The following is a 19,792-nucleotide window of genomic DNA, read 5'->3' on the forward strand; positions in this document are numbered from 1 at the left end:
TCTGTATTGTTCCTAAAATAGTTTGATTTGTGCAGGATGTCGTCTCCCTCTACAGCCTGTTAGAGTTTAGAGCTCATTTCAGGATTTCTAAAAGATGAGGGGAGGTGTGTATGGCATGTGGAGGTTATATAACCATAAAAATGTTCCCATGTTATTAATAACCCTCTCTCTCATCTTTACTACCCTGTATGTTATAACCACCCTTGGTCCGATGTATCAAAACTCACAGCATAGCAAAAACCAACCCCAGGAGACCCCAGGACAAACTGTCCTGGGGTCTCATTTATAACCATTGCGTACGCACAAAACAGGGCCTGAAACGTGCGTACGCCACTTCTCACGCCAACGTTGGGATTTATAAAAAAAAAACTTGACGGGAAAATCTGCGTATTTCCACGCAAGCTCTGACCCCTGCGTACGAACGTTTTGGAGATGGGAAAGTGGCGACGCAGACGTGAGGTGGTGAACTGAAGCCAGATTATTGATCCACTTCATCATTTACATTAAAACCAACATCTTAGTTATGCTCGCGCGACATATCTGCTCCACCCGAGCCTTTTAATAAAAAACTTATATATAAGCATATTACGTTCAGATTCGATTTAACAGCGGAGTTACAGAGCCGAGTCATGAATAGTTTTTAATAATATCTTTATAGACACAGAAGTTGAAGTTTCTTTTGACACAATTGGTCATTTGTGAATATGGGCTGTATAAATATTTTATTGATCGATTAACATGAAATTAGAGGTTATGTTTTATAAAACCATCAAGGGTGCTGGTATAAGGTGTATGGGGATGAAGTCAAACCACTTTCATAGATACAACTCTTTTTGAGGACCATAGAATTGAGATTACAATAAAAAAAATTGTAGTGCCACCATAATGTCTAGAAAGTGAAATGAAAAAATTAAGAATATTACTTCTAATGCCTGAACTAAACTATTTTCACACCTTTTCTCCCGGAAATGAAAGCCATAGTATGTAAAAAAAAAAATGCCAGAAGGAAGACATCAAATAAATGATATCTCTTTTGGGAGAGATAACAGTTGGAGATAATGGATCTGAAGTTCTTAGAATAAAAATGTACCACACGTCATGCTTAAGCTAAGCCTTAAGCCAATTAAGTATAAGTTTTGTCATCAGAACATCAGAGGTAGTTTCCCAGCTGGTGCAGCAGGAGGAGAATGTTATCACTATAATTGTATTTGGTCTTTCTAATTAGTATATGTTTCTAGAATTTTTTTCAATCAGTTTTCAAGCAAGGATTTATATTTCCACTAAATTTTTTCAGTTCGATCTTCCTCAAGCATCGGCTTTTTGGATTATCCTCCCAAAGATGTTGAAGGTATAAAAAAAAAAAGGTCCCCACATATATGAAGACTGTCAACAATATGTTGCAAAACAAACTTTTTTCGTCTGCGCTTGGGCCTCTCAAGTACACGCAAACAGTGTTTTTAGTCCTAAGATGTTTCCAACGCCTTCTAAAGTGGACATTTTCAAGAACTCAGATTTCTGTGTATCCACGTTTACACGTTTTCCTCGCCCAGTGATACTTGGACCACAGTTTCTTCTCTGGTATTTAATGAATCGTTGATATTTATCTCAACTTACTGGCCCGGCATACTTGTTTCATTCTTGGTAGTAGGGCTGCACGATATTAGGAAAACATGCGATAATGTTGTTTAATATCACGATGACAATATGACATGCGATAAGTAAACGTAACAGTCCCCGGCTACTGGCACAGAAACCACGGACAGCTCCACAGCCGAAAGAAGGCTCAACATTTAAACTGTAGCGAGTCAGACACGTCTGCTGAGAGAGACAAACACCAACACACACACACACACAAAGACAGCAGTGTCTGTTTTTGTCTGTGCGCTGTTACTTTCCCCGCAGGTTCTGGGATCATAAATATGCTACACAATTATTTTATATAATCAACCGCTCATATTGATGAATCTTATCCGGGACCAACGTGATCACTAAAAGTTTCCACAATAGAGTTAAGTTGCGTAGCGTTATTTGACGGAGCCGCCTCGCTCCTTTGTTTTCTCTCTTTTCTCTTCTTAATCTCTTCTTCTGACTGTGGTGTTTTTGCCATCTCTTGCAATACGTCTATTGCGCACGGTAGTTATTTTTGTCTTCTCGTATGGATATAGCCATATTGTATAACATAAGTTGTATAGAATCTAAGTTATCTATCCCCAAAAATATCTGCAGTCGGCAGTCAAGGCATAATAACGTCTCTCAGTAAGATTGTTTCCTGAGGATGAACATGCTTCCCAAAGTTTGTTAGACATGATACATGAAAACATCTTAGAGGTGTAAGAATCCCAGCGTCCAACATTCATACACTGATAACAATGGTACAAGATTACAAACTGCAGCACAGAGAGGAATATGTGGTTTATGTAACATCATGTCAGTGGACTTAGTGGTAATGATGGGCCTGTGTATGGCAGATGGTAGCAACATCTTTTATCTTGCCTCTTGATACGTCTGTTTATGCTGAAATCTGCCGCCGAAGGGGAGGAAAGTGAAGGCAGGCGAGGCGAAGCGGGTGAATCTCCGAGCAGGTAGTGAGGAAGCTGGTTGCGTGAGAATGAATGATCTCGCAGATGATGTGTGCAGTTTTGTGAAATGTGTTTCGTTCTACAACTGTGAGTAAATTGAAAAAAGCAGATGGAGCAGTAGAAGAGGACGGGTTAGCTCAGCAGAGATGTCACGGATGGTGCTGGAGTTATTTGAGGCTGTGCTGCCTGTTGGTTCGTGTTTTATTTTTTATTTTTCAAACCACTAGATTAGTCCACTGCAGTCCTGCTTACATCAGCTCCTCTGAACTCTCACTGACCTGGAAACTGAATTAGTCAATCAATAGCTTTGGAAATCCCGACTCAAGCCTTAAAATCGCCCCACTAAACAGCTGTGTCACACATTGACAAAAATTAAATAATTCAAATTAAGAATAATAGTGAAATGAGTGCCCCACAGTTAGTTGTCTCACACCAGCATACAGACAACTCAGGTGGGGCTTGATAGCAAAGCCTTGAGAATACACACTTTTGACTTGTTCTGTGATATTGTGCACACCCCAGTCAATGATTACATTGTTAAAGTGAACATGTATCATCTTAAAAAGAGCCTCTGAGCAGAAATACCTTATATTGGATATGCTGAGGCTCTTAGAAATATTTTCTTGGATTATTCTTGGTGGTTTGTGTGTTTGTAATTCTTATGAATATCTTGATTGTTATAACACAGCTTTGTTTGTCTTTCTAGATTTCTTGACCATTGCAACAATACTAGGAACCGGGATCTTAGGTGAGTAGTTATTTTTATCTTTTTTAATATGGACGGAGAACTGGCACTGTAATTGTTCAAAACTGACAGTGCACACTCACACACATACTTGCACCTTTGCTGGATTTGGGGAATTTGTTGCACAAAACAAAATGACAGTAGGCCTGTGGAAATTACACTTGAAGATCTATATTTTCTAAAAAGAATGATAAACATTTTTGATTTGACAGCCTTGAAAAACTATTGCATTTTGGGAACTTGCATTTTATGACCATGTGCTACACACATTGGATGATCGGTTCGATTTTTACCAACAGTGACTGCAATAATTTACTTAATGAAAGGAACTTTAATGACATGGGATTTAGGATTTTGGGGGAAGACACTCTTGGGATCACACCACACCCTGAACATTTACTATTGAATTAACATCTTTCTCACAGTTTACAGAAAAGCTGAAGTTACACAGTTCTCTTTTAAAGGTTACTGTACTGAATGCAATTATATACTTAGATGTGTGTAGTTCAAGGTTGACTCGTTTAACACAATTGGATAAAATAAATTGTGAGCTATATATGTATTTTTTACAAGACAGTTTTTTGCAATATCATTTCATTTGGAACACAATTAAAGCTCTGTCCATGTCTTGGCTTTCATTGGGAGAGCAAATTTAACTGTGGTTTTATGATGTGTAGTTAACACCAGGGAGATTTTTGTAGAGGTGGAAATTACACGGGACATAACATTTAACTACTTTGTTTTCAGCAGGGTCTTCATGTAGTTCCACAAAGGTGGAGCCCTTCCAAGTTAATACTTGTTCAATCACTTAAATCTCATATTGAAATCAGCACTATCCATTAAATATTATGGTAAGTTTGAGCCTGAGCGGAAAGGAGTGTCTGTGAGAGAAAGACGAGCAGAGATGGTGATAGACAGGCAGGTATACACGCTTAGAAAAAGTCACACATTGTTCTTTAAATCTATATATGTCTGTATGTTTCTTCGTTGATTTCAATTTTTAGGTCTCCCAGTAACAATAGCCCATGCCGGACTGGTGCCTTTCCTTGTCTCCTTTCTTATTGGCTTTTTTGTCCAGGTAAGTAATACATAGCCTTAAAGGGATAGTTCACCCAGAAAATAAAATTCACCCATTATCTACTCAACACTATGCCGATGGAGGGGAGGGTGAGGCATTTGAGTCCACAAAACACCTTCGGAGTCTCAGGTGTATACTTTGTTTAGAGCTGAATCCAATACAATTGAAATCAATGGTGAATCCTTCTCCAAAAGTAATAAAACAAAAGAAAAACACATTACATGCCTCGATTCTGCTCCTGTGGTGCCAACCAAGTGTCTAGAAGCCCCAACATTCAGATTCGACCCAAAACTGCGTCATTTACACTGTGTATTTTGCCTAAATGTCCTCTGATATCTACCGACGAGGTGCGTTCATGGACCGTCCGGCGTGCTAATGTCTGCTAGCTTAGCCACTTCCAGTGGACTTTTAGGCATTAAATCGGTGTAGATTACCTCATTGAGTGTTTTGAAGCATTCTTCAGGAAACTATGGCAGAAAAGCTTTTCAAGGCCATGAAGTGGGCAAATGGCTGAGGTCGTACTCCTGGGGGAAATAAGCCAGTGCCAAACCTGTTTCTATTTGAGTTTCTTCCTCTTTGCCTTTTTCCAGTGGTGGTATTTTATTTTCCTCAGAGGCAACAGCTGGAGAGAGACTGTCTCCTGGTATTTTACCTCATACACAAGTATAAAGGGAAAAATTAAAGGTGTTGTGTTGATTTCACAATATACGCGCATGTAGCGACCAGTCGGTCAAGCTAAACTACATCTTCAAACAAGATGATGATCTGTTATACATGTCACGTCTGCTTGAGTGTCCGTGTGATAAACATTGGCAAAACAATAAGCACTCTCAAACAGCACATCAGTGAATACAAAAACTCGATAAAGATTCAAATTATCCAGTTTGTCACTAAGAATAATGGATACTGATGTTCAATTTCTTCTCTTTGGTGTAAAGGCACAGAACACACTCAGTCTTCCCACAGGATGGGATGTGAATAGGAGATTATGTCAGGGAAAGTTATGTTGCAGCCTTAAAGGCACATCGCCATTTATCCTTGTATCCTCTATTTGAAGCCAGTCTGTGACGTGAGATCTCGCCCGGTGTAATGAAACAGATGTTTTACATCAGGACTGTTTAAGTGATTGTCTTTGCCTTTAAGTTACGACACTCACTTGTTTTCCTGTTATCACTTGAATAATGTCCCTCACTGAGAGCCTGCCTCTATAAATGATTGATGATGTCTCTTCCCATCCATCCCTAAGCCGTTACTTTGCCGGTCTTTTGTCATAAACGTGTGTATTTGTGAAAAAGCTGATTGGAGAAATTGCTGAGAGAAGTCTGTGTTCTCAAGCTTAAATCTAAAACAAGATTCTCATTTACACAAAAGAAAGGCTGACTGTGATATAGTTACTTAATTGTAAATGCACCAGTATGCATCCAATGTTATTGCATGAAATGGCAACATATGTATGTTCCTTTGTTTTGTAGGGCTTGCTCATCTACCTGTTTGTGGAGCTTCTTCAGAAATGTCAGGTGGTGCAGCTGGAATCGTTAAAGGTAAGCAGCTGACATAGCACTGTCTGCATTTAACATCATGTTCCCTATGTAAATACTGAGAGCAGACACACCAACACTTACTAAAGAAGAAGCTTAGGGCTAAGTAAATGGACATTTTAAAGATAATATAGAGCAGAATAGTATCTGAGACCCAACCAGAAAATCAAATGATGTTTCTGATTTCGTGACCTTTTGCCTGACTAGAGCAGCAATCTGTATGGAGTGCTGTGGTTTGAAACAAATGTTTGCTATATTCAGATTTTAGAATGTCAGTCAATCAGAATTCACAATAACAGGTCCCGGGAACTAGTTTAGCTGAATGGAACAGAGTTGTTGTTATTGTTTTCTATCCCCAGCATATCCCCCACAAATAATCACTATCCTGCAGCTTCTCTCTTCTATCCCTGACATATAATAATATTAATACTTTATGATTTATGTGTGTTTTTTAAATAAACTTCATTTATTTACCAGGAAAATAGGACTTGAGGTGAATGTGATGTCACCAAATGATCTGCCCTTTTAGGTTTTGTAGTTGTGTGTGATATACGATCTACTTATGACTCGTGTTTATATAAGCTAATAATAATAGTGTGACAAACATATGTATATTTGAAATAGTACTTTTATAGTAGCCGCATAGTTACTTTCGATAGACAATAGAAAGAACATTTATTGTAATCTGTAACTGTAATCTTGCTTTGTTGGTCTTAGGCAGATGTGGCAGAGTGTATTGTGATGAATCGGGTGTGTGTGGATGATCCAGCTCTCACAGAGGATGAGGATGAAGATGAGGGTGAAAATGCAGAAGCAGGTAAGACAACTTTAACCCACTTATCTGTGAGGAGCCAACACACACTACAGGTATGCCCTTTTCTTCCTTTCAGGGCCTCGTATAATTTCCTCATAAGATACAGTGAGTTACGGCAGGGAGTGACTGGCTCATAAACATAGCGATAAAATGACATCACACCAGTAACGTGTAGAGTAAGACCTTTTAATCATGGATTACACTGATTAATCTGTGGTACTGGTCTGATAAATACGTACAAAAGGACAACAGATCATCTATATTTTGGAGAGGAATTAACATGAACGTCCTGTCACTGTATTCACAGTCCAGCTCATCTGAAAATGTGCTCAGACTTTGCCTGTTTGGTACCGATCCAAATGGGCAACAGGAAGTTGGAGTCACACGGAACCTGCACTCCCATGCCGACAACAGAAATTAGTCATATTCCTGCCATTAATAGACTTTCAATATTACAGCTGTCCTGCTCTTACAAAAATCTGTTTTTTTCCTAAGTAGACGAAATGGTGTTAAGATTTATTTATTCTAATAGTTTCAGGATGATAATATAAGTCAGGTTACAGTGCCAGTGTCTGGGCTGTTGGAACACACTGTATTGAACTGCATCGTAAACTGCTGCATCGGGACAGGCCTGATTTGAATTATATTGATCTTGAGTCTTTGGATCACTGATTGCATATTGAGATATTAATCAAATAGGTATCTGGGGGCGAGACACACACCTACTAAAGTGAATTAAAAAAAATCTAATTTATAAGCCTTTGGAAGCATTGACTAGTAGAGAGTACTGAGGAGCAGAAGAAGTCGCCAAGTTGCAAGTGTATTATCATATTTTTTTTCTGAGGCAAGCAAGACTCTTGTTCAGGTCAGAGTTTTCTGGGCCATCTTAGTTTGTTGATGCTGTTCAGTGTCTCAACACTTCCTCCTTAGTTACTTACAGCAGCTCGGCTTCTCACTGGTCTTAACAGGCAACATCACATCGCCCTGATTCTTGCTTCTCCCCATTGGCTGCCTGTCCGTTTTAGAATTGATTTTAAGATTTTAGTGATCACTTTTAAACCACTGGGGTCTGGCCCCAGGCTACATCGTAGAATTATTGACCCCTTATGTGCCTGCATAAGAATCCTCAGGTGGAGCCCTAGTGGGTGTTACAAAGTTGAGGTTGAAATCTAAAGGTGACCGTGCTTTTGCCATCAGTGCCCCTCGGCTTTGGAACCGTCTACCTGAGGAGATAAGGCTTGCACAGTAGGTGACATATTTGCAATCACCTCTTAAAACCCATTTTTATAGACCTGCTTTCATGTGATGTCGTGTTTTTATTGTTTTCTTTTACTATATTACTGCTTTTAGGTGTTCAGGTTTTCATGTGACATAGCGCTATATTTATTCATTAAATTTGAACACTACTTATTATTATCATATCTCGAGGATATGTGTATTGTGAAGGAAAGTGCAGTGTCAAATTTGGTATCAAACTAAATAAAAAGGCAGATGCAGGAGCTGGGACTCATCAACGTTACTGACACTGTCAATCACGTGAATGGGCAGGTTCATGACAACTGATACACTGGTTAGGGGTTCTGTGTAATGAGTCAAGCTTCACTCAACTCAGCATTACCACAGACCAAACAATGGAGCCAATCCCAATTGACAGGTGGCCAGTCTGTCACATCGAGGCAGTCGAACGTTCACAAACCACATTCACACCTATAGACTGTGAGAGGGAACTGGAGAACTTTCAGAAACCCTAGCAGGCGTAGGGAGAGCATGCAGACTCTATACAGAGAGGCCCTGGGGTACTGTCCTGCTGTGAGGCGACAGTGCTAACGACTGTGCTGCCTCACCACATCTCAATGATATGCAAAAATACTGCATATATGCACCATAACTCCGCAACAGAGGGGGAGGTTGTGACCTTTTTTTCTGCAACTTGAATGATTGACTTAGACATTCAACCGCATGGTGGCAACTCTATTTTTCAGTCAGTGCTAATCTTCTGTCAATCAAATGTAGCATTTTGTGCACAAATGTTTTACCTTGCAGTGGATCTGAGAGAGTAATCCCTCCCTTTCCTGGTGCTGTTTAAATGTGAAACGTGGGTAGAAAGTTAACGTTCATGGTTTCCCAACAGTGAATAATGAGATAAATGTATCAAAACAACTTGAAATTTGAATAAAAGTAGTGCAGCAGAATGGTAAGTATGGCTTGAATCTATTGTATGATTCGGAATAATGCTACGAAAATGTAAATTATACAAATTTTACAAATTCACAGCCCCTTGAGTTTTTACCCAGTGCTTTTTAGCATCTGGCCTTTAATTGATTGGAGACGGTTGTTCATTTTCAATTAATAACTGTCAACCCAACGTCTTTTCCCTCAATGGTGTAGCTTTTTTGGTAAAACAATCTCATTTTGTCACACATCAAATACAAGGCAGTGTTGAGTTGAGATTAGAACTCTTGAAAAATAGACATTTTCACATTATCCATGAAGCTTTAGCTTTTGTCCGATCAGGGGCTTGTCTCCGCCAGCCACATCGCATTGTCACCAATGTTATACACAGAGAATATATATGTGTGAGTACATGTGCATGCACCAGTGCAACTAGTGCAGTGCAACTCCTGGTCTGCATGAGCACTGGCTTGTGCTGAAGCAAAATTGCCAAAGGATGATTTGATATGCTGCTGTTATGGTTTAATCCCCCCCTCTGCTCACTTCTTTCTATTTTTATCATCTCCATTACAAGCGTCAAGTGGCCAAAAATCTATACAGATGTTTCTTACACTTGCAGCCCCTCAGAGATATCAGACAATATACAGAAAACCATTCAACCATGATTACTGGTGGATTAGCGACGAGGCTCACTGAAGGCTGATCCTGTTATTTGCTAATAAAATGTCAAGCTCTCTCATTACACTTCTGAATGGATAACTACACGAGCCCACACGCATAACTGCTTATTTTCCCAGGTTCGCAAGAAGAAAACAAACACATGTTGCACATGTTTGTTCATAGTCAGTGACATGTACAGACCACATTCCTCTGCAATGCTACCTGGAATAGAAACTAGTAATGTCTGGATGTGTCTATGGAGGATTATGACAATCCCTAAATACATTCATCTGTTATTAAATGTCTCGAGATCCAGGTCTTACATCTATCACTGTCCTCTCTAGGCGCTGTATGGAACATAGGCTCATAAATAGAAGGTAAAAGCAGATTAGCCAGATAATGTGATGACATTATTAAAAAAATAAATAATTAAGCAATTACTCAAGATGGAAAATGTCTTACCTGCTGTACCTTTTGAAGAAAGCCACTGGCAAGAAAATGGACACTTCCACTTATTCACCCAACACAATGTACTGTAACTCTCCAAACAGTCTGAGAATAACAGCTATATTTTCTAGACTTTACTTTCATCCTCTTCCTGTGACAAGGTAACAGCTGAGTTTTAACCTTAACATGGTTCAGTTTGATTGAGTGTAGGCTACAGTTAAATTAGACCGTCTCTGCTGAAACCTTTACAAAGGGTTTACCCCACGTTTTAACAACTGCTTTCCAATTATATGCACCAGCGGCATCTCAGGCCTTTATTTCTAAGCTGTTTGGGTCAGCTACCATCAGAAAAAACTAAATACTATGAGGGCTTATTTGTTCTATATAACTTCATATACTGAAAAGCACTGTACATGTACAAACCATTTACATCATGATTTCACAATGAAGTCAGAAAATCCCGCCACATCATGTAGGTCAGGTTCCAATCCTTTGACATCATATGGCATAAATGATCATTATTATAACAAAATAAAAAATGTTGCATTGCTTATTGGGGTATAGATAGCTCATGTTCAGGTAGTCCATTGCCCCTTTAATAATTTACATTTTTACCTGAACTATTAATTTTAAAATTTGTTTCTTATTATAAAGATTATCAGAGCATACATACAATGCTGACTAATCTGAACTTGAACAATGTTCTACAACTAACCCAGGAGGAGGGTTAGTTGTAGAACATAGTTGTGTGTTTGTACTGTCTATTTATGGGGTAATAACTTTGATGTAAGTGTTCCTGACAGGGAATACATTATTTAACATGATAGTCAAAATGAGCATGTTAAATGAACGGCAATGCAGAAGTCCATTATATAAAATTCAGGCACAGACACACAAGCACAACTACATCACCATCTGTACCAGTGCTGGAGTTTAAATAAAATACAAGGGTGCCAGTCCTTGACGCCAGAAACTGCACAGCATGCACATGCAGCTTTTATGGTCAAGAGGCATTTTTGTCTGATTCAATTAAATAATCGCTTGTTTTTATGAGGGGGACACTGGTGGACAAAGACATAATATATATTTCACATGATGCTGTCTCAGCTTTTTAACGTTGTCTCATGGAAAAGTCTGTGGATAAAATGAAAAGTTCCCTCAAGGCATTCTTGAGATTTCATGTTCACGAGAATAGGACGGACAGCCACTTGCTGTCGCCGGCACAGAGGCATGAAAAAAGAATATATGGAGTGTTGGTGGTGACAGTGTATACTTTATGTTATTTCTAGGTTCAAGAGCTTAGTAACATTGTGATTGAAGTAAATTTGCCAGCCAACACTCTCAAGTGGCCCAACATATCAGTCCCACATTACACGCCCTATAACTATGGGCGGCATTATAAGAACAAAAACAAAAGGTGACAATTTTAAACCTAACTGAACACTTAGATTTCGTCTTCAATATAGGTAATGTAACGTTTTGATATAAGTGAAGTCCTGAACATGGTGTAGTGGTTCAAAGTGAGAATAATCTCTTACATTATCAAATCCTGGTATGGCATAAGCAAAAGTCAGTTTACAAAGATTATATAAAGTTTTTAGAAAGTTTTTGGAGCTGTACACAGACCAGACCAATACCTCTATGAACCAGCAGTTGCTAAGACAAATACTAAACAATTTAATAATCTTCATACTCTTTCTTCAATGAATTTGATTAAAAACTTCCTTCTAGAAGACGACAGGGAACCACAGCAAAGCGATTTTATATATCTTCTGTCATTCTATTAAACGAATAGTTTTGTATACATGCTTCTAGCGCTTTAAGATCCAATATTTATTACCACAGGCTCACTTCTTTAACGAAATTATCACATTTATTGTGTTTATCTCATGTGTTCTAGCCCATGGTAGAAAAATATCATATATGAATGTACGTGTCATGTGCATTTCTTTTTGTATCCATTGTGTCACACAATGTGCTCTGCTTTGTAGCCACAAACAAATTTACGTGCAAAATGACAGATTTTTATTCTATTCTACTCTATTCTATGAACTTAAGAGTTTATTTGTCATGTCAAAGATTTTTGGGAAATTGGAGTCCTTACAGTATCTCTTTAGCTTTATTGTTTGTGGAACTATTTTGGGAGATGGGATTTGTTGACCATGTTTTGGTTCATCTTGGCCTTTGAATAAACAGACCCAAAAGTGAATCATGTGGAGACACCCTTCCAAATAATATTTCTACAAAGCTGATTGAAAATATAAACAATGACATGCTGGAGCTAAGTTGTGTATTGGATGGTTGAGTGTGATCAAAGTGTGCTGGCAGCCTCATGCTCTGACACAGGTCATGTAAGCAAACCTTTGTCTCACTCATCATTTCTGACTCTTGATCTGTCTCCTGAAAACATTGAAAGAAACTATTCATGATCTATGCTCCATCAAAGACATTGGAGGTCTCTTAGGCAACTCCCTCGAGGATCTCAAGATAAATCTGAAGGTGTTACATTAAAGACAAAATCTGACATTTCAGAAAGTTCTGTTTTGCTTGTTTTGCTTTGATGAAATATCCTAAAATAATAATCCTTCAAATATAACTATACGGAGAAGATAAACTCACTTTCAGATCTACAATGAGGTCATAACTTGTGATCAGGAGTCACATATCATGTTGAACAGTGAAGCACCACTTTAAAGCAATTTTCAGAAACAAACTCGGGAGAGTGTCGGCGAAGTCCGGACTGTCTCAAGTGATTGGTGGCGCAGCGTGCAGGAGGCAGAACATGACAAATAAATTCCACTGCGAAGATCTCGTGTTTATCGTTCATCTTTGTCAGCGTCTCTGTCACCTCTCTTTTCATCGTGAAATGTTTGTATTCTATCAAACACGACCACTTGCTCACAATTAATCCTGCAGAGGATCTCCTGTTTTCTCACATGGGCTTTCTCGTATATAATTCTGAGTTTTAACTGTGACACTGGCAGGAAAAACTCAGGAGAATAAGAATTCTGAGATTTGCTTTCTTACACACACAACCCCTATGGATAATTTCGGGAGATTATTCGGAGTTCAGTGCATGTCTTAAAGCAGCTGTAGTTGTTGACTTGCATCTTATCTGACAGCCTTGTACTTCTGTTTCTCTGGTTCTTTCAGATACAGGTTTGCTGCAGCCGGATGCGGTTTCTCTGCACAACGAGGAGGAAGGACTTCAGCCTAACCTTCATCTGCTCGGCCACATTTTCCTCTCACGGCCCATGAGCCACGCCTTCAACTTCATCCTCCTCTTCCAGTTGTAAGTTACAATGGCAGCATTTACCAGTCATACACTGACTGTAGGAAGTGAGAGCGGCTGAATGTGTTTCAGTTTCTGTTACTTCAGTCCACTCACAATTTGCTTTCGTTTCAACTGTCATCGTCAAACTCTCGACTCCAATTTCAGATGTGCATTCTTCTTCCTTTATAAAATGTTATTGTCTCCCAGAAATATGTTATAAACCCTTCACCATAGTTATTCAGTACGTCGGAGATACAAAAAAATCCCTCATAAACTGGAATAAACCTCTCGCAGAATCAGACTTAACACAGGCGGCCATCTGCCTGGACTTGGGGTGGGCGGAGAAAATGGGGAATATTCATTATGAAAACAATAAGAGTAATATGTAAGCTGTGTGTATAACTAGGAAAGAGTCTTTCCTGCGTCAGCGTTGTGGCACAGCACAGCTCCTCTCAGCGGAGCAAGAGCAGCAGACTCGTGTAAAAACTGTCCTTGAGGTTCAAACTTTATATCACTGGCTGCTGCTGCACCGTCTCCAGATCCTGAGAGTTACAAGCTTGAGCCAAATAGCGATAAAATATGATCCGTCCTGCAGCATCTGCAGTCGCCAGACTTTTTAAAGTGACCAACCTGTTTTCAGTCACTGTTTTCTGTCCTTAATTCAAATTGTGACAGCGAGTAAATGAAACTGCGCCCTGAAGTTCTGAATCAAGACTGTGGCTGGTTTATGTAGAGATGCTCTTGGTGTATTTAAGGCTACGCTATGTAGCTGCTGCTGTCTGAAATATGCTGTGCATTGCTTTTTTAACGTATAAACACACTATAGTTTAAAACACACACACACCTTTTTGCATCAATCTAAAAAAAGGAATAATGGGGAAAAGTCATTTTAAAGAGTCCTGCTTATTGCTTATTTGATAAAAAACACTCATGCGTCACACAAAACATAGCTTCACTTGTCTGCCATGTTATATGCCGTAGTGATACACTACTGTAGCATAAACAAGCATAGGATTATATCGTTTGTGGGTAATACTTGCAGCTCAGCCAGAATCGTATGTTGTTTTGTGTGAGTTGTTTTAAGTCCTTACGGGCACAGAGTAGGGGGTGGGCCCTTCAGCGTCGCTCGTGGTAGGTCCTGTTATCAGTGTGCGAACAGCTCTGTGACACCTGACCAATCAATAGTTCCCTCATTGTGCTCAAGGAGGCTTAGTGGTCGATCAATGCCAAGGCTCGATCACACACACAAACGTACACACACAAACGTACACGCACAAACGCATACACAGCATAAAACATGACCTGCATCATTTAACCTTGGTGCCCCTTGATCTTAAGGTACTGCCCTACATGGTGAAGATGTTGTACAACACACAGTAAGCACAGTTATACTGCATGCAGTACATGGGCACATGCAAATGCACACTGCGTGAAAGCACACACACACACACACAAACACACATGCAGGCACCCGCACAATTCATTGAATTGCGAGTTTCCTTAAGTCACATACCTTAAGTGGACCAAGCATTTTCAATACTGCGAAAAACTAATATTTTGTAGTTTAATACTTGTTACAAAAAATCGATCAAATGCTCTCTCTGAGCAATTTATTAGGAACCCCACTAATATTGGGTTAGTTCCCACCTTTGCTTCTCATGTAGTCCATTCCACAAGATGCTGGAAACTTTTCTCTGAGATCCTGCTCAATGTTGACATGACACCATCACATTACTTCGGTAGATTATTCAGCTGCACCTTCAAGAGAATATCTTCCTGTTCTACCACATTCCAAAGTTGTTCTGCTGGATTCACATCTGATGACCATGGAAGTCACTGAAGTTCACTGAACTCAACTGGCATGTTCATGAAACCAGTTTGAGACTATATTTGTTTTTGTGACACAGAGCATTATCAAGATCAGAGTAGCCATTAGAAGACATAAATGTGGAGAATGGTCATGAACAGGGTCAACATCAATAATCAAATAGACTGAGACAAGGCTCCAAAGTGTTTCCCACATCATTACACCACCAGCAGCCTGTGCTGTTTATACAAGGGTTGGATCATTGGTTTTATCCAGTAGATATATCCATATGCAACTTCAGCAAAAATCCAGTTCCATCAGGCTACTTCTTTTACCATCTATGTACACACAGACAAGCACACACACACCAACGCATGCAGAGAATGGATTAGGGTTAGGGAAACCTGAAAACCAATCAATCTCTTAGCAAACTCATTCAATTAGATGACATATGAAAGCTGCTGTGTACAAGTCAAGTCTTTTCTGGGAGAGCAGAACTTTTAAAATAGAATAAAAGGTTATATTTAAAGTATCATAAAATGTGCCCTGAATCCCTGATGCTCTTCCCTTTACATATCAGGTTTGAATAATCATACCGCAGCTTCACAGGTTCTGTCTTCTTCGCTTTGCATCTTTGGAAAGTTAAATGTTTTAAAAAGCAAAAAATATGCCTTGCACTGCTATAGATGAAGAGTCTAGCATGCATGAAACTTCCTAAATTTGTGGGCATCTCCTTTTTATGATTTGAAAAGGAGGAGATTTGAAAGTGTGGGTGGAACTCGGCTCTCCAACACAACACTTGGAGAAGCTGCTAATGGATTCGCACTCACAACATTCAACTGTTGAGAGATTAGAGGCTTAAGTTTACAAGGAATGTAGCAGATGTTAAGTTTCAAAAACCAGTCTTTTCATTATCTTCGGATTGAAGCCGATTAAAGAAATATAAAAAAAATTGAACATCCAGCAACATCCACCTCATTTACAAAGGCACAGTATTTTTTTTAAGTGTTTTGGGGCTTGTTGTGAGTGAGATGATGCTCAAAGTACATAGGACCAAATAATTTGCTTTAAGAAGCCCCCGAAGGCAACTTTTTTTTTGAGCAAATATAAGACTGAAAAGTTGTGGAGGATCAAAGGACTTCCCTTCAAACAAGAAATTATTTTTAACTTAAAATATCACGGCTGTTTAATCGCCTCAAGTGCATGAAACAATGTAGGAGTGCTTATTCAACTTTTGACTTTATCTTAGAGGGAATTAACCAGAACAGTAGATGACTAATCATTGTTCAATATCTAAAAACCTCTCCTTTCTCTGCTTTTACCTCTTCCTCTCTTTTCCTTTTTCTCTCTCCAGTATTTCTATTGGGATTAGTTATGTCTTGGCTGGCAGTGAGGCCTACGCTGCTCTTCTTAATGTCAGGTAAGTCCTCCACTCCTCCAAAAACAACCATCTGTTGTTGTTTTTTTAATTGTATGTATAAAAATTTGTCTTACTTAATAGTAGTAATATGAATCCTTGTTAATCAAAAACAAATCTACTCAGGCTCAGATTTAAGCATCTGTTAATTTTTTTTTATCCTCTGCAACATTTTAGCTTGTGACACTGATGTGATTCAGTAGATTGTGTATTTCCTTTCGGTGTCTTTTCTAGGTTTAGTTTGGAGGATTTAGTGTCATCTTTAGTGAAGTTAGAGATTGCTACCTACTGAGTAATCCTCACATCATCCTCACCTTCCAAATGTGTAGGCAGAGGCGGACCTAACCATTAGGCAAAGGTTTGCAATTGTCTCAACAACCCCCCTCAGTCCCCACTACAATGGACTATTCCAATAACTTGCCACAGAAGTGACTCAGGGTGTAAACAGAGACTGATGAGCAGTGTTGAGCCGGTTCACACTTAAAAAGAACGAGTTCAAAGTTCAGTTCATGCATATGAAAATGATCTACTTGTTGCTGTTCACGTCTCGTGTTGAACTGAGCCGTATAATGTTGACGAGTCATATTTCATGATATTTAAATGCAGCCTCATAAACTCTGGAGCGAAAACAAACAAACACTAAGTTACTTCATGTGCAGATCAGATCCTGATAACTAGTGATTAGTGTTTATTAGTTCAAGGGAGAGCAGGTCAGAGTGGAGGAGGACACAGAAAGTCCAGCTCGGAACAAACCAACTGACTTTCTCAGATAAATAAGGATTAAAAAAGTGGAGAAAAACAGATGCAGAGGGCCCAAAGCCTGTGTTTGCCTTGGGCCCCCAAATTGCTAATTCCGCCAGTGTGTGTAGGGGGATATACAGTATGCAAATGTGAACTGTCTGTGTAGAGTCAGTGTTGAGGTCTCTTCTGGGCCACTGTAGAAATATGGATGTGCTGTGTCTTGCAGCCGTGTACTTTTGACCCAGGGAGCATGATGGCTGTGTGCCTCCAGCAGAACTGTGAGGTTTCTGATATGACTAGAGAACTTACTGTATTTCTTCTGATAAAAGCTGTCTATGTACTCAACTAAGTGCCAGGTCTATACGGTATGAAGCCATAGTTCAAGCACAGAAGACACATGTCTCACACACAGTGTGGCTGATCTTACCTGATAACGTGGGCCCGAAACAAAAGGCAAGATGGAACGTGGAGTGCAGCTTTGGTGTAGTTCTCACACATGTAAATGTCATGAATATAATATTCCATTTCTGCTGATTATTATGTTTGGATCCAGGTAAGGACCCACATGCAGATGCAACCAATGACTTTTTACAAATACTTGAATATGACTCAGAAATTGTTGTACACTTGCAGTTAAGACAGATGAAGGAATTCAAAACACACAAAAGTAAAAGCGAAGTATAGAACAAAATAATAATAACTCACCAGGAAAACACTGGAATTACACAAGGAAAATAACATAAGTAAAGACAATAACAAGTCACACTTGTAACCAATTTAGGCTTTTTTACAGAAAAGTAACATTAAAAAAAGCAGAGACATGGCACAGCCAAAATGAAAAAAAGTCCCCAACAACAACAACAATAAAACAATACAAGTCTTACAGAAGTTCTTTTAGACCTTGAATTGAAGCAGAAACGTGACACTGAGAGATTCCACTAAAGCCTACACACTGGGCCTAAATGTTTCATGTCCATAAAGGCCATAATCATCTCCAGCATCCTCACTGGGAGCAGAGGGTTTCAAGTATTTCTATCGTTAATATTTTCCCATGTACCAGTACCAGGTGTTGTTATCGTTCATAGTTTGGTTTAATTGACTTAATTTCCTTTTAGGGTTAGCAGCACCTAAAGGTGTTTGGGAGGGGGTAGAATGAAAATGAATGAGTCAGTCAGTGATTCAAATATAGAAATTGGTCAAACTTTTCTCTGGGTAGAAATAAATGTTTGTAGTGTCAATGCAGGTTTTCACATCAAAGGTGGAAACAGGAATTATTAACAAAAATCTTCAGTCATCATTCCTTCTTTCTTTCCTGAAAAAGCTAAAAGTTGAAGCAACTTGTCAGTGTAGAGTTGCTGAAGGGCACACGGGTAAACAATGAAAATCTTGTTTACTTATTACTGAATATTTGAAAAATCTCTGCAACCCTGAAAGAAGGCAACTGCCCACTAGAGTGGGAAGCACTGAAAGCATTGCTTGAACTTGGAGGATTTATTTTAATTAAAACAAACACACACACACACACACACACACACACACACACACACACACAAACACACACTCAAAGTAGAAGAGATGTATCCCTGAGGCAAAAATATTGCATTATCACAGGATTTGTTTTATTTCTTTATTTTCTTTTTTTATATATTTTGGGGTTCTTTTAAATTGTTTTTATTTGGAGAGGACAGAGAGCAAGCTGTGAAGGGGGGCAGACAGAGAGTGGGGGAAGACATGCAGCACAGGGCCGCGGGTCGGAATCGAACCCGAGATGCTATAGGTGAGGGTGAGGCAGCGTATAGCTCCCCCAAGTGAGCTATACGCCAGTGTTAATTTTGGCAGCTATTTTTGATTTAGTCTTAGTCTTAGTCTTTTGACGAAAATGCATATTAGTTTTAGTCACCTTTTAGTCATTTTAATCCTTCTTAGTTTTAGTCTAGTTTTAGTCGACGAAAACAAATTCCATTTTAGTCTAGTTTTAGTCGACGAAAACAAATTCCATTTTAGTCTAGTTTTAGTCGACGAAAACTAATTCCATTTTAGTCTAGTTTTAGTCACATTTTATAGCCACATTAAACTCCTTTTCTATAAAAACATATAGCTGCAGCCTAATAGCTTAAAAAAATATATTTAATTTTAAATGTGAAAACAAAAAGGGAGAGCAGGTCAGACTGGAGCCGGACACAGAAACTGCAGCTCGGTAGAAACCAACTGCAGCTTCTGCTCTGATGAAGAAGCTGAAGCGCTGATCTCTGAGCAGCTGAGACCATAGAAACTCTGGTTTTCACTGTTTCCATAGTTAAGAAGCAGTCGGTCACTGAGAGGCTGCTCCACGAGAACGCGCTCTGCTTTCACTGTGTCTCTCTGAGCGAGTGCGCGAGGCGGGGGGCGGAGCTACGGACCGGAGCGCAATCTGGGGCGCACACACACACATACACAGACACACACACTCGCCCGCTCCTGATACTTCATGACGGCCTGATACGATGATGTTTTAAAAATGATTGTGACTTAGTCAACCAC

At 39.3% G+C, this 19,792-nt stretch overlaps 1 protein-coding gene across 1 annotated transcript in view; it reads left to right on the forward strand.

Annotated features, from left to right (window-relative positions):
• si:ch211-51h4.2 (uncharacterized) overlaps window positions 1–19,792 on the forward strand; it is an 84,955-nt gene that overhangs the window by 4,589 nt on the left and 60,574 nt on the right. Inside the window, exons 2-7 of the mRNA XM_053431533.1 lie at window positions 3,286–3,327; window positions 4,329–4,402; window positions 5,875–5,943; window positions 6,658–6,757; window positions 13,187–13,325; window positions 16,469–16,534. Of these exons, the coding sequence (XP_053287508.1) occupies window positions 3,286–3,327; window positions 4,329–4,402; window positions 5,875–5,943; window positions 6,658–6,757; window positions 13,187–13,325; window positions 16,469–16,534 (490 nt within the window). The remainder of the gene's footprint in view (window positions 1–3,285; window positions 3,328–4,328; window positions 4,403–5,874; window positions 5,944–6,657; window positions 6,758–13,186; window positions 13,326–16,468; window positions 16,535–19,792) is intronic.

This window comes from Pleuronectes platessa, chromosome 9 (assembly GCF_947347685.1).
Source record: "Pleuronectes platessa chromosome 9, fPlePla1.1, whole genome shotgun sequence".
Lineage (NCBI taxonomy): Eukaryota > Metazoa > Chordata > Actinopteri > Pleuronectiformes > Pleuronectidae > Pleuronectes > Pleuronectes platessa.